Source organism: Phaethon lepturus, unplaced genomic scaffold (assembly GCF_000687285.1).
Source record: "Phaethon lepturus isolate BGI_N335 unplaced genomic scaffold, ASM68728v1 scaffold44965, whole genome shotgun sequence".
NCBI lineage: Eukaryota > Metazoa > Chordata > Aves > Phaethontiformes > Phaethontidae > Phaethon > Phaethon lepturus.
Window position 1 is genome coordinate 1 of NW_010543441.1, and position 14474 is coordinate 14474.

General features: G+C 42.2%; 1 protein-coding gene across 1 annotated transcript; it reads left to right on the top strand.

The window, feature by feature from the left end:
• Nucleotides 1–664: 664 nt before the first annotated feature.
• LOC104621784 (solute carrier family 25 member 43-like) lies at nt 665–4586 on the top strand (the record flags this gene model as incomplete). The annotated part of the gene is made up of 3 exons (XM_010288356.1): nt 665–846; nt 3080–3321; nt 4309–4586. Coding segments are annotated over exons 1-3 (702 nt in total), but the record flags the coding sequence as incomplete, so codon positions are not given.
• Between the last annotated feature and the right edge of the window lie 9888 nt (nt 4587–14474).

A 14474-nucleotide genomic window follows, 5' to 3' on the forward strand; every position in this document is an offset into this window, starting at 1 on the left:
GGCGCGCTCCCTCTACCTTTCGTGTCCGTTACAGAAGAGGAGGCGGTGGAGAGGAGAGCTCCGTCCGCAGGGGCACCTTAACGCCAGCGTCTCAGCTGGGTGGCTGGTCGTGTGTCCCCTTTCCCCAGAGACATGTACCCTGGCTAGCACCTTCGCCGCTTCGTTTGTTTAGTTTATTTGGAGCGTAGCAGCTCCTGGGGCCCGGTGATGTGCCAGCCACTGCTTAGAAAGTCATCAGGGGTTCTTCAAGTGATGAAGGGTTGACAGTCTGTTAAATCTCTTCTGTTCAGCTAGATTCCTTTAGAAATGGAATGCTGCCTACAAATGTGGCTGCGATGTCTGTTCTTTGCAACCAGTTTATTTTATTCATTTATACACTTCCAAGTATTTATGTTGTTTGTATCAAAGAAAATAACAACAAAATCGTGATTTAAATATTTCTGGGCTCTTTCCTCTCATTCCCTTTTGCTGACAGTTATCTTTCAGCCTTTTGAAAGGGGTGCCTGACTGTTGGCACGCACCAGTGTTTTGCCACTTCGAGGGTGTCTTTTTTTTTTTTTTTTTTTATTAAAGTCAGCTGTTGTGCATAGTATGAACTTGACATTTCTGCCCAGCTGGGTGATGGGTTATTCCAGTTCACGGGCTGTGCTGGGTGGGGAGAAGCATGGGCTCAGCCTGCGCCAGCCAATCCAGCCTGCTGCAGATCTCGCTCGGGCTGACGCTGCGCGGGGGCTTGTTACTCATCTGGCTGAGCAAGAGTCATCCTCCCGGCTCTGCCTGCGCCTTTCGGGAAAGGAGAGATAAAGCAACGCTGCAACTGGGCAGCTTTGTTGTGTCCTTCGGCTTGTAATGCACATGGTGGTCGAACAAGGGGAGGGATAATGGCAGTGGGAAGGCAGAAACAGTGATTTAAAGTTCCCAGAAGAGTCACTGTGTTGCATCAGTATAAACCAGTCGATTTTGAGCAAAATGACTAACTTCATTGTTTGTTCATCTTGAAACAGTGTATTCCCTTTGCAAGGCTGTGATTTGTCTCTAGTTTGCACAGGGTGTTTTTTTGAACTACGAGTGGAAGTAGGCTACCATGAAATTAAATAAAATTTAATTTACACATATTTCTTGATACATTATTTATGGATTTTTAAATGTATTTTCTAGTGGGAGAACAGTTTATATAAAGGCAAGAAACAGAAAAAGAGAAATGTTACACAGTAACTTAAGGAGGTAGTAATGCCAGTTGCAGAAGGACCTGGGCTGAGCAGGGTTGGCAGCCCCAGAACGGGGGTGCGGGGGAGCTGGCTGGGGAGGGGGGTTTAGCTGACTCTGCACTCCCTCTGCGGTTACTGTGCGCAGACTCTGTCTCTCCGTGGCAGTTTTAAATGTTATCTGGGTAGTGCCTAGGGACACCCCGCCACCCTCCCCACGCATGAGTGCACGCACAGGGAAATCAGGCTGTGTTGCTTTAGGGGCTGTGCAAGACACATAGAAAAAAAGTTTATGGCCTTTCGCTGCTGCTTGGCTAGTCCTTCTGCTCTGGGCTCTCTCCAGGGCATGAGACAAGTAGATGCAGGGATCTGTCATGAAGTAGAAAACGCATGCTCACATGAAAAAAACATCAACTGAGGAAGCAGTGACTTGTAAATCTTTGAAAATTTTTGTTCTGGACATGGTAACACCAAGCAGTTTGAATATAAATCTGCTGTTTAGGCAGTTTAGTTATTGCTTCCAAAATAGAATAATAAGTTTCTTTGCCTCCAGCTAAGGTTCTTTCCTCGAGTCTTTTTATTTGTGTCTTGCTGCTTTCACGGCACTTCTCCCTGATCTAGGAGTGCCCTGCGTACATAGAACAGTCCTTCTGTGCATCACAAATGCATGAGCTGGAGGTTAGCCTTTAAAACTCTGTGCTTCAATTTCAGAATTTCAAATTTAGACTTATCTCCTGAGCATAATAGTGCCTGGACCTAAGTCTTCTCTAGAGAAGTATCCCTGTGGACCTTTCTGTCCCAACATAAGCAACAGAGGATGGTTAAGTTGTTCTCAGAAGGCCTCTGACCATGTTATCTATGTTTTTCTTCTTACATGATAACTTTGACTGGGAGGGATGGACCAATGTCTCTAACTGATGACTAATGATCAGAGAATTTTTTGCAGGCATGTTTTAAGTCATGGTAATTTTCATCCTGTAGGTGGAAATACAACTGAGGATTTGGTGGTCAAAAATTACTTTAAAAGTCTCTTGCAAAGCAAGCAAATAAATTGTCCAAACAGTTAGCCTCCATATCTTTGAAGATTTTTTTTTGTTGTTGAATTGGTGCTCTGGACCTCCAGCACGGTACCACAACTCAAACTATGTCAGCTTAGTCTGTGCTGGGAACTGTGGTGCAGGTGGAGCTGTGCAAGCTGCCTTTCAAAAAGCTCTTTCAGGTACTCGAAGTATTTTAGCTCAGTAACAATAAAATAAAAACAAATTGCATTTGCAGAGTTAAATATTCCAGTCCCTGACTTAGTTGTTAACTATAACTTTTGCATTTCTGCACTTCTGTGCAGAGTGGATTTACCCAACATCTCTTTGGGCTCTTAGGCATTTTTTTTTGACTCTGCTCATGTTTGCCCATTCACATGTTCTAGTGCTTGGATGGTGTTATATATAGTAATGACGTGGATGAAATACATGTTCAAGTTTCAACTCCTGCTGGTGAAGGGGCTCATGCGCAGAAAAACAATTAAATTGAGAATAATGTGCCTTAATTTTTCACGTGTTTTAGAATTATAGAATCATAGAGTCATAGGACAGTTTGGGTTGGAAGGGACACTTAAAGGTCATCTAGTCCAACCCCCCCTGCCACGAGCAGGGACATCTTCAACTAGAGCACATTGCTCAGAGCCCCGTCCAACCTGACCTTGAATGTTTCCAAGGATGGGGCATCTGCCACCTCTCTGGGCAACCTGTGCCAGGGTTTCACAACTCTCATTGTGAAAACTTTCTTCCTTCTATCTAATCTAAATCTGCCCTCTTTTAGTTTAAAACCATTTTATTCATGCTATCATTAATAGTACCTCTGTTATGTGTTTATTTTAGGCTTGTTATACTTTTCACGGATGAGTTGGGTCATATTTCCCACTGGAGAGCCATCATGGCAGGAAGTCTGGCTGGCATGGTTGCAACCATTGTGACTTACCCCACTGACGTAATTAAAACACGGCTCATTGTGCAGAACCGACTGGAACCATCCTATGAAGGAATTCTTCATGCTTTTTACAAAATTTATCATCAAGAAGGACTCCTTGCACTCTACCGTGGCGTTTCACCAGCTATATTAGGTAAAGTAACAATGGGGAAAAACCACCTCATTGCACATTGTTTATTGCAGCTATGTAGTGCATTTGCTCACTTGACTTCAAAAGCAAATAGTAATGTTGTTCTGTAGAAGGTACGTAGATTTACAAGACATGACAATACTGATTACCTCTTCTGCAGCTTTATTACTTAAAGTTATGACCAAGTGCATAGCATTTTATGTATGGTTAAGTGTTCAACAAAATACTAATTTTCCTTCTTTTATAGATGATCCAGTTGTGCTCGGATGCAAGATTTCCACCATTTAATTCTTTAAAAAAATATATATACACGTACACACACAGTGTTCTTAATTCCTATCTAGGTGTGAGAGTGTCTCCCTAGCTGTTCAGTAAAGATAGTATGAGCAGTAATGTAAAACTGATGTGAAAAGTGAAGATTAGTGATGTTCTCTCTTTACATGAAATGACTTTCTAATTATTTATTTACTCTAAGTAGCTTTTAAAAACGCCATTTAACTTTCAGTCCACCTTTTTCCAAGATGACATTATAAAAAATTAATAATAATAATAATGTATAATCCCACTATAAAATTGATGAGAGCATGAAACAAGCAAAAGAGGACAGAAGTATCCCTCATCAGCTTGACTGAAGAGGCAACTCTGTACAACTGCTAGGGTTGGACTGGAGAAAGGGTTGTCACAGAAGAGAGAACCTGAAGGAAGAGCTGACCTGTCATGGGACTAAAGCAGTTAGCAATTCTGACAATATGCACATTTTAATATGTAAACATATGCCCCTATCAGCGCATCTAGATGCTACAATATGGGTGTTTGGTGGTAAACCAGTGACTAAAAAGTAAAGTTCTTCAAAATATTGATCTGCTTTGAGCAATGTGAGGTGTAAACTGGCAGTGGCTCATCCCATCTTTCTAGGTTATGTGGTGAGCAGCTCTGTTTTCTTAGCGTACAGTGTGTTGATACAAACCACCTGTCTGGTTTGCTTTCTAGGTGCTGTCCCATTTTCTGCGGGCTCATTTTTTGTTTACATCAATCTGGACAAAATCTGGCAAGAACCCATCGTTCATTTCACTCCCCTTCAGAACTTCATAAATGGCTGTGTAGCAGCTGGTGTGGCACAGACACTTTCCTTCCCCTTTGAGACTGTCAAGAGGAAGATGCAGGTACAGAGCATTCATATTACTAGTAACTTGTTATACGTGCTTGTTGCAGGAGCTTGGGACAAGACTAACCAGATGATCACGAATGCCACTTTGGTTCTCTTACCAGTAAGCTACAGAGGCTTTGTTTTAGGTTGGTTGGTTTTGGTGTTTGTTTGGTTGGTTGGGGTTTTTTTGTTTTTTTTGTTTAAGTCTGAAAATTATTCTTAGAAGTGTGTTGTTACACTTTTAAGGTGGGTTTAAGTACTATTATGGGATATATGTATACTCTCAGAGTCTGTGTCTTTAGCTTTATTTCTTTTCTTTTTCATAGGAATTCCATCAGATTCTCACAGTTCAGAATTGGCAAACCTTCTGTCAAATACAGGCATTCAGTCCCTTTGGTGGTAGGCAGGGTGGATGAGATCCATGTCATTTTCAGAGCCTGTGTGTCTGCCATTTATGCCTGACCTATGTACTGGCAACCACAAGAAACTTGCACAGCAGGTATTAAGTCTGAAGGGTCAGGACTATCCTCTTCTTATTTCTGACTCCTCTGGTTAACAAGTGACTTCCCAGTTGCTGGTGCTGCTGCTTTACTGGAGCATCAGCAACACAAGAGTTGTTATATTAAGTTACTGTATCATTTTGTATTATTTTGCTGATCCTTTCTCCTGAAAGTTTAGTCATAATAATTTTAAAAAGCAAAAACCAAAACAAAACAACCATCAACCCACAGCTTCCATCTCATGGACATAATTCATTTGATGATGGCAACTTTTCATTAGAACTTCATCGGTAGAGTGACAGTGAACAGCTGTCATCATCTGGTGGCTCTCTGGCTGTGGCATATGCGTTTGTTCTTTCAACCCAGTTCATAGGACAGCAGATTTATGGGAAGCTTTTGTGATCTTACAAAAGAAGCAGTCGTTTGGTGTGGCAGCATTATACAGATCCTCTTCCCCCTCCTCAAGTGATAGTCTGGTTGGTAAGTCACAAGCTAGGAAAAGGTCAGTGAAACTGTGAATTGACCTTTCCTGCTCCCCGGGTTCCTGTTTTCACACAGGGCTCAAATCCAGTGGCACAGAAGCCTTTGTTGCTTCTCTCCATCTTGTAACAGAGAACTTCAGCAGAGGAAGTACTATCTTTTATTAGACCAGCTCATGCACCTGATGTGTCCAGAATTCAAGCTTTAAGCTGAAGCCTTTCATCAAGTATCTTATGTCTCAGGTGGTAAGGAGATTCTGAGCATGAAAACGTGATCATTTTTTCCAGCTGTATCAGTGGGTCTAAGAAAAGCAGTTACTCCTTACAAGTCTTCCTTTTCTTCGTATCCTTAGGCTCACAGCAACACTGTTTCCTTAAAGAATAAAGAAGAAAACGCATTTACTCTGCTGTTTCTCCTTTAATATTTTCTATCAATACATCAGTTCCTTGAATATTTAGTTTTCGTAACCTGTTCAGAAGTAACCTTCAGTTGTAACTGGTGCGGTGTTAAGTTCTCTGTCCAGCTTTGTCTTGACGGGCACGTAGAGAAGTGGAACAGGCCGGTCTTTCGTTTTCCTGCCACTAGGCTGTACTCTTCCACCAAAGGGATGCTTAGAACATCTGATTGGCACTTCTAGAATAAGAGAGGAACTGGATTTATTTGCTTAATACATAGGAAATTGATATGCTAAAACTACTTTGGATGGAAAAAAGGCTCAACAGCAGAGAGGGTTTTTCCTCACAGATGTGTTGCAACACCTGAATAGTGATTTCCCAAGCTTAGAGGGACACCATCTGTTCGGTGATTTATTCTGAAGGCATGGGATAACGCAAAGGTGTTTCAGAAGTGGCTGCCTAGGTGTGGAAGCCCGTAATTTGTTTGGTACTGGAAATGACGTAAGTCACAGTGGCCTGTCCAGAAAAGAGAGCTGTTGAAAATCACACCCAAGCTGATACTAAGAGCTCACTGGAACTCATGTAAGGTCATCCAAGAAGTTTGTTTTTCACAGTTAGCACCAAGGTATGTCCCAGCCTTGCAGGGATTGGGGCTGCTTTGTGCTTACTTGCTGGCCTGTTTGGTTTGCAAGGTAGTTGTCAGAAGAGAGGAATGTCTACGACAGCACCAGAAAAGGCATCATGCAAAGCGACCTAGAAAGGGGGAAAACAAGGGGAAACCAGAGCTTCAAGGCATTTCATTGTTGTGTAGAAAACACCGGAGCAGATACTGCTGATCACAGTTTTTCTCAGACATCATATTCTGATCAGCCTCCATTCAGTAATTCACCTTTCTAGCCGATAAAAAGAAAAAGAGGGGTTTACCAAAGCCTTCGGCTACCCCAGGGCCTGGTGCGAGTGCTCTGCAGTGCATATAGGGAAATGCTGGCTTTGGTTTGACGCTGTGAACACTGGTAATGCGCATGAAGAGGAACCCAGCACACTGTGGAGGTCAGTATCAAATCCTCTTCTTTTCCTGCCATCCCACTGCTCTGACAGATGGAGGTAGTATATTGCCAAAGACAACTTTTCCAGTGAACCTGTTGGTGATGGGGAACCAGGGACTTGTAAGGCAGTCTCAGGAGCTTCAAAAGCTGAGAAACTAGGACACAAGGCTCTCTTCTCTGATTCTGGGATGGAGTACAAGCCTGAGACCAGAACATCCAGTTCAGGTCTTTTACCTGACACACTAGGCGGTCTTGGAAGAGGTAGCTCCATCCATCTCCTCACCTAGACAATGCTTGAACTGTTTGCACAGACTAGAAAATGAATTCTGCTATGGGAGGAAGGACAAGGTGTTATTTTTAATCTCAGTTGTAACAATTTTGTTTCATCCTTTCTCATTTTACATATCTGAATCCTACACTTCTGACGTCAGCAGCTTCTGTCACTGACATCTGTGGGAGTAGGAGGTGACTGTCAGTGAAAAATTCTTCCTTTGTGTTTTGGTGATCATTTATGATGTCAGATTTGCTTTGTAACCATGGCTTCTTCCCCCTCTGCTATTAGAATTATCTTTATCATGTTTACTTTTTTTTTTAACAAAGATGCTGTGTTTGCTAAATATACTTGAATTTTTTTTGAAAACGAATGTTAATTAATACGAGTGAGTCTTACTGAACATGTGAGTCGTCTATGTTGTGCTTATCCTAATTTTATTCCTTTGTCTTCCTTTTTTCACTTTGCTCCTGATTGGCATGTTAGAGAATTAAGAGGTACTGTATGCATGTTTCGGCATGGAAATATGGCTTTTGTTGTGCATCTGTAGAAGGGCATTAGTGAAGGAGAGGGTTGTTAAAGGGGTGTTCTATATCAAATGCTTTTCTGACTCACTCTTAACGCTGTATCAGTTTCTGAACAAAAACTTACAGATCTTTATATCCTTCCGACTGTTATTCTTGTCTTTCCTTCCTTACCTCACAATATCGTGTTCTTTCTTAAATCCAGTGTCTAAGTGATATTCAAGTACTGCACTTTTACCTTGCAGACCTGCATAGAAGAACACTTTTTTTTTCCTATTTTTTTTTAACTTAAGCAGGGAAATACCTGCCTATGAACGAGCCTGGGTCTAAGGGAATCACTGGTAATATGTTTCCACTTCCCCACATCATCTTTTTGCCTATGTTGACTTTCATAAGCGCATATTGGGCGGAGCTCTGGCATTTCAGTAAGGGAAGATGAATTTAGAGCTGTTATACAGAAGATTATTATTAGAATGACACTGATGCCAGGCTATGTGTAGAACTGAAAATCTACAACAATGCTACCCAAGTAGTGGCACTTCCACTAATACCCAAGTTTGGCACTTCCCTCTGTGCACATGACCCTCAGATGTAGGCTCAGATACCCCTGGCTGGCACTTTGGCTCAGCCTTCGTTCCAAATTGACCTGTGACTTCAGTAGTTTTGTTGGGCAAAATGCACAAAGATGACCCTAAGGTTTCACAGATACTCCATCAACTGTACAGTCACTCCTTACCTGTTTATATGGACAAACTTTGCGTAGTTTGCAGAAGCTCAGTCCTGTCCCCATGTTTTTCTGGTATAATTTGTTTTAATTTCTGTGACTAAAACTTGTCTGAAACTCTCCTTTGCCAGTAAATGCTACTTTGGGATAGCTTCACCATTCAACCTTGTAATATAGAATACGCATGCTTGTAGTACACTGCAGGATTCAGCACGTTTTTGGTGTTGACTGCACAGCATCCTCAAGTTTTGAGGACATCTCTCTGGGGAAAGCATTGTTCAGTAGTGATCTTTCTTTTTAAAATCCAGGCTTTGAATTCCCTCCACTGCCATAAACAAACAGGCTCCCTGTTCTTGGCTAGTGTAGACTGTTGCCATGCACCACCCAAGAAGTGGCCTCTCTTCAGGGACAAAGGTGAATCAGTTAGGCCTGGACTGCCTATAAATCTGCAATGTGTTTTCCTTTTTTTTTTTTGTGGGGTTTTTTTTGATTCTTTGGAACACAAGATGCTCTGCAAGTGTGAAAACTGTTGTAAATGATGTAAATGCTATGAGTTCTTAGTAACCTGGAGAAAACTAAGGAGTCATTCCCTTTGTGAGGTAGCCTGTGTAAAGTAAAGGCAATCTTGTGGCTTGTTGGCACATTTCTAGTCTGAGGTCAGTTAAAGGAGATACTGAAGTCTCTCTTTAAAAGTAGTACTGTTATTTAAGTATTTATTTTAAAATATTACCCTAACTATGTTCCTTGCATGGTAAAAGTCAGTCTAGCAAGAACCCAGTGGCTGGGTTATTAACAAAGTTTTGAAAATAAAATTATACATGTTAGTTAGAAAAGCACCTTCTCCCTGCTGAAGTGAGGAAACAGTGCTCCTGCGTTGCTTAAACATGAGTAACTTGCAAAGAGTGCCTGTCATTGGAGATGGTCACTGGGGCTGGCATGGCAGCTTCTGAAAGCTCTCAAGCTGTGGTCTCCATGCTGTTTGTGAGATCTGTGTTCTTGTCAGCTGGGAATATGAAAGTTATTGGAGTCATGACCCGATTTAAAAATAAGAAATCCTTTTTGGGTCATGTGGTTCACATGACATCTCAAAAGCATACGTGCTCTGAGACTTCGTGCAGGGAGACTCTTTAATAGTGAACGGCATGGGAGCCTGAGCTTTGAAAATTTTCAGAGATGGAGCCATTTGACCACACAGAGTGGCAAACTCCATAGTGTGGAAGCAAATAAGGAACAATATTACTACTTTTAGTCTAATTTCCTGTGGAAGTAAGACTTATATGGTTGCTAGCTGTCTGCCCGTGCCCCCAGTAACTTTTGATCCTGCTGTCCAACTTCAGCTAAACTTGACAGAGGGGTGGAGGTTTCACAGATATTAACTTCTTTCAAGTTTTGTGAAAACAAGTGCACAGATAGAGACGAAACTCCAAAAATATTTCACTTGAGGGGGAGGCTGCAGTGAGAGTTCTTACTTTTCTTACTTCTCTCTATGATCTCACGCTCTCCTTCTCCCTGCTGCTGGGGTTCAGGCATCAGCCAGGACCCCATGCCCTGGGTGGTACTTGAGCTTGGGACCAGACTGATGACTCTGATTATTAGCAAATAGATAATAGATGTCAGATTCTGTTTTTGGTAAGACCCCTTCCTTCCTTCTCTTTTTCCCTAGATCTAAATGCTTTGAGCTACCAGCATTTTTTATTGTTTTGTTGATGTTGCTATAGAGATATTTTATACCACTTTCTCTGAGGCTGTTGCAGAATACTGCCCTATTGCTTTGGGAAGTACTTGGTCCAGTAAATGGTTGAGACAATGCGTGAAAAAACCTTTGGAGCGTAACATGGCTTTTGCCTTCTTTAACAGCCTAGATTGGCTTTTGTGCATCTGAACAAACCTCAGAAGCATTTCTCTCTGATCGCCAGACTTCCACAGGAGAGAATCATAAAGACTGCCTGCCTGTGAGGTTGAAACACTGAACAGTACCAGTGGAAAAACTGGATAAAAGGGAAGAATCATAAATCAGGAATTAGAAGCAGGACTTGGCAGATCTAACAGTCAGGTCTGCCTTGTGACAGCTCGAGCCAAGTTGAGTGGTCTTTAACCCCGTTCATCCAAGGAGCTGTCGTGTGATGAGTACGTATCACTGGAAGTGTTCAAAAAACGTGTGGACGTGGCACTTCAGGACATGGTTTAGTTGGCATGGTGGTGTTGGGTTGATGGTTGGACTTGATGATCTTAAAGGTCTTTTCCAACCTTAATGATTCTGTGATCCTGTGAATACTCGCTCTGAGGTCGATTAGAGCTGTAGCTTAGCACTGCAGCACGGTGGTCTGCTGAAGAAAAACAGGAAAACTCGCTGTAGCCATTTGAAATGCAGGAAGCCTGAGGGAGGGCAGAATGCAATTCTCTCCAAATGATTTTCCTAGACGGAAAATGGCTGTGGCTGGCACACTCCCAGTCCTAGATCTGGCAGTGCCAGCAGAGCATGGCTGCTGCTCACAGCCTCCACAGTTCTGTGATCAGTATGGTATGAGCAGGAGCTCTGTAATCTGCTTCGGGCCGAGTCAGATGGGTTAACTCAGCCCACCTGTTTAAACTCAGTAAGGTCACCCAGCTGATGGGGCCTGGCACGGGTTAGGGTATGCTGCTGTGCGCACACAACCATTATAGCCATAATTTTCAGCGGGAAGACAGTAATATCTCCAGCTATCACTATTACCCCTACATGAGTACTCTTCGTCATTTATACAGGAAAGCCTTGTATCCATTTTTCTGTGCTTAGAATGGTGTGCCTGTGACATGTAAGGTGATTAATTATGCAAAATATGCCATAAACAGGAGCTAAAATATTATGGACACTCTTTTCTTTTATATCTGATTTATTTTTATTTGGTGTAATTCCTGACTTCATCTACGTAAGGCAAATGGAAATATGTCCTCTGTAAAGCCCTAAGCCTGTAAAACATTCATTTTCTCCTCAGTTCCTACATAGACAGCAGGAGATGTGGGAGCTAGCCTTGCTGTTCACTGTGTGAAGTGTGGGACCAGGCTAGTCTTCCTAAGGGTTGGCACCATTAAATAAACTAGTGCTAATGTGCATGAAAATTTATTCCAGGTCAGGCTGGACGAGGCTCTGAGCAACCTGATCTAGTGGAAGATGTCCCTGCTTATTGCAGGGGGTTGGACTATATGACCTTTAAGGGTCCCTTCCAACCCAAAGATTCTATGAAAACGGTGCACCCGTTTGTAAGGATTGAGCTGAACCATCACGAGACATTCAGAAACTACCCAGCGGTGTCCATGCAAGGGTTTGGGCTGCCGTGAGGAAAAAGACCTGTATATTCCATATCAAAGATTTATGCATCCTGCAGGTGTTAAAAGCAGGGAAAGCTTAGGTTCAGTAGCAAAGGAGGGATTCTGCAACAAACCGTGAAGCCCCAGGGTACAAGAGGCCGGGCGGTGATGTATTTAAAGCTAAGAGTCAAACTTGTGAGCAAGCAGTAAACTGTTTTGCTCACTCAGTGCCGTTGATCTCAGAGCGGTGAGATGATTTGGCCCCAGTTCAGGTTACAGAGGAAAGGACAACATGTTCCTAGAGTGCAGGAAGCTGGAGGTCAGCTGCTCTGCTGTGCTGCTCTGGAACTGATTGCCTCCTGATAGCTTGTCACCTTCCTACATGCCTGAGTACCTTTGGTGGGCTTTAACCCAGGGTAAGTCAGCATTAACAAACCACTTACGCAGAAAAGACAATGACTACTGAGTAGGGCTGTCCTCCAGGAGCAAGGATTGATTAGCCCAAGAGAATGCATGCTTTTTCCCCCATTATTAATACTTATTTACATTTTAATTCTTTCTTATTTGGATGGGATTAAATACTCTTTCAAGCATGCAGCCTTCTCTTGAGTGAAATTTCTGTTGACTGTAGTGGCATTGGAAAGAAAACTGCAATATTTGTCCTTCAGTCTTCTTTGAACTACAGTTACACTTGCCCATCGCATGTGTCCTTATTAACCCAGACTGCAAAGACTTCTTATTTTAGCTTCCAGATTAACAGCATGAACTCTTGAGCTGTGTGGTAAAGTGCCTGCCTGTACTTTTTTTTTTTAATTGATTAGAAGTGTAGGACACCTGAATCTGTGGAAAATATATAAATAACAAGCAATTTTACTGTGTCTACCATCAAGATAGCATACCACCTGTGGCAGCTATTCACTGTTAGTTGATCTTTCATATTCTGTGCCAACAGTACTACATACTCCAAAAAAACCCCAAAAGAAATAGCAAATCTTTGTACCAACAAACTTTATGAATGGAGGGGAGTGGAGGAGTACATGAATTGAGAGGGAAATATTTCTAAATAGTCTCTGATACATGTAAATTCAGATAGTTGCAAACCAAAATGTCCTAATGCACAAGTGGGAATTTTGTATCTGCACAGGCTCAAGTGGCCAAACCACCACATCTGCCACTTCCTGAACCCGGTGGTCGCTGCTTGCTCTTGGTGTGGCTACTGTGAATCTTGGAAAGATTCAAGTGATTGATCTTTTGATGGGCAGGGTTCCCACTGCAGCTGTGGTGAATTACATCTGTCCCGCAATGCTGAGAGGAGGAGGAGAGGGGCTGCGGAAGGTCATTGAAGGGAAATTCTTTATAAGGGTCTGTGATTTATAAAGAATCACCAAAAGGGGACTGTGTTGTTCTGGCAGTCACCTCATGACGCAGACAGTGGGCAAGATGGTGTCTGAAGAGTCTTCAGGTAACAATTAACTTTAACAACTTGAGTTTTGTCACAACACCCTTACTTAAATATTTTCTTTAAAAAATGTGAGTGCAGGTAGTTGTGGTTTTTTTATATATATATATATGTCTGTCTCTCTTGGGTTTACACTGTCAAAATAGAACAGAGAGCTAACTTTGGGGATGTATCATGGTGACTTGGTGGCCTCTGGATACTAAAAGATTGTGTTTGTGAGAGAGCAGGTAGAGCCAGTTCTGCATTTGATGTGCTTTAATCATCTAGAGAACCCCTCGTCCGTCAGGGGTAAAAAGATAGCAACTTAGCCCCGCTACTACTACTAACAGCTTGACACTCAATTATCAGCACAGTGAGCTGTACTGTATCTCCAGCCTTGTGCAGCATGAGGCAGCCGTAGCTGGGGGCAAGGAAGTCTTTAAAAACGTTCATAACAAACAGGTTTCCATGCAGCAGCCCGTAGTGCTAAGGGTTATCAAAAGAAAGGAATTCAGGCTGCTTTGAGGTGCATGGCGTGAAACGTCTCTGTCATAAACCTGATCTTTTTGGTATGAGATTAGCTGTTTGGTGTGTATGTCATAGCAGGTTTCTGAAAAAAAGGAAGAGAAACTAGTTTGATCTGTTTGGTTACTTGCATTTTCTGACTCTGGTGCCATAGGGCGGTTGTGAGGATTGTGGTGTTGTAGACACGCTTAGATGATGCAGAACCACCCAAAACCCACAGCTATTTTCTTAATTTAAAACAGTGCCAAATGAAATGCCTTCCTCATTTTTTTCTTTTATAAATACGTTTTAACTTTGTTTAGCTGTGTTACAAAATACTGAAGTTTTAACTACACACTGATCCAATTTTTAGTTTTCCTTTTGCAGCAAGTGATTCTGAGATTCTGTGGACAATTGCTATTTAAATACTGTGTCCCGAGTCCTAGAAACATACTGCTCCTGTAAAGCAGAAAGACTGGCAAAGCATACCTCACCCTACAGACTGAAATCTTGAAAATGGCTGTAACCGTGGTGAATGTTACTATAAATAATCTTTCAGGAAATCTCTTTAAGAGGTCAATGTCTGTGGGAAAATTAGAAATCTGGGGGTTTCACTTATCTGTTCCTTTTTAACTGTCTTCTGGACGTGTTTACTGCATGCAGAATCTTACTCTTGCTTGTCTTGGTGTTGTAGGCAGGAGTACTGTAATCAAAACCCTTTGATATGTGCCTTTGCAAGGTATACAGTAACCAAGGGGATTAAGTCAATTCTGGCAGGTCATGCTCTGCCTACCACAAAGGGACTTAAAAAGGAAGGGAATTGCATGTTAACAGCATTC